A 521-nucleotide genomic window follows, 5' to 3' on the forward strand; every position below is an offset into this window, starting at 1 on the left:
TTCCCATCCGACTCCCTACCCACCGCCCACCCACCCACCAACAAAGTTCCTTCTAATCTACCCACTCCCACCGCCAGTGGTTAATCTGACTGAGAGATTCTGATGCAGATGACCAGCTGCTGGGTGACTCCCTACCACGTCTGCAGAGCATGGCACGGAGCGATGGGGACAGGCTGGAGGGGTTGGGGGGTTGGTGAAGGGGGAGGGTGAAGGGCGGGCATGGTGCCTGGGGAGAAACCGGTTGGCAAAACAAGCGGCAGGTTACATCACTGACCCCCACCCCTCCTTATACACATACCACGGCTGGGAGGGGCCGGGGTGGTGGTGGGGATGGGGATGGGGGTGGGATTGGGGTAGGAAACGGACTGATGTGGAATGTTATTCACGTCGCAGGTCGGCTGCCGCTGACTAGTTCCAGCTGCTCCCTCTTCACCACTTCTCACCTGCGAGGAATGAGAGAGACAGGAGGCAGAGTCAGTGCCCCCCAGAATCCGCATGGTCACCCCCCCCGCTCCCCCCAG

General features: G+C 61.0%; 1 protein-coding gene across 1 annotated transcript in view; it reads right to left on the bottom strand.

Moving 5' to 3' along the window:
- The window catches only part of LOC109926105 (rho guanine nucleotide exchange factor 11-like), a 36264-nt gene that overhangs the window by 2335 nt on the left and 33408 nt on the right, over positions 1–521 (bottom strand). Inside the window, 1 exon segment of the mRNA XM_048620573.1 lies at positions 299–443. Within this exon segment, the coding sequence (XP_048476530.1) occupies positions 299–443 (145 nt within the window).

This window comes from Rhincodon typus, chromosome 47, assembly GCF_021869965.1.
Source record: "Rhincodon typus isolate 14 chromosome 47, sRhiTyp1.1, whole genome shotgun sequence".
NCBI lineage: Eukaryota > Metazoa > Chordata > Chondrichthyes > Orectolobiformes > Rhincodontidae > Rhincodon > Rhincodon typus.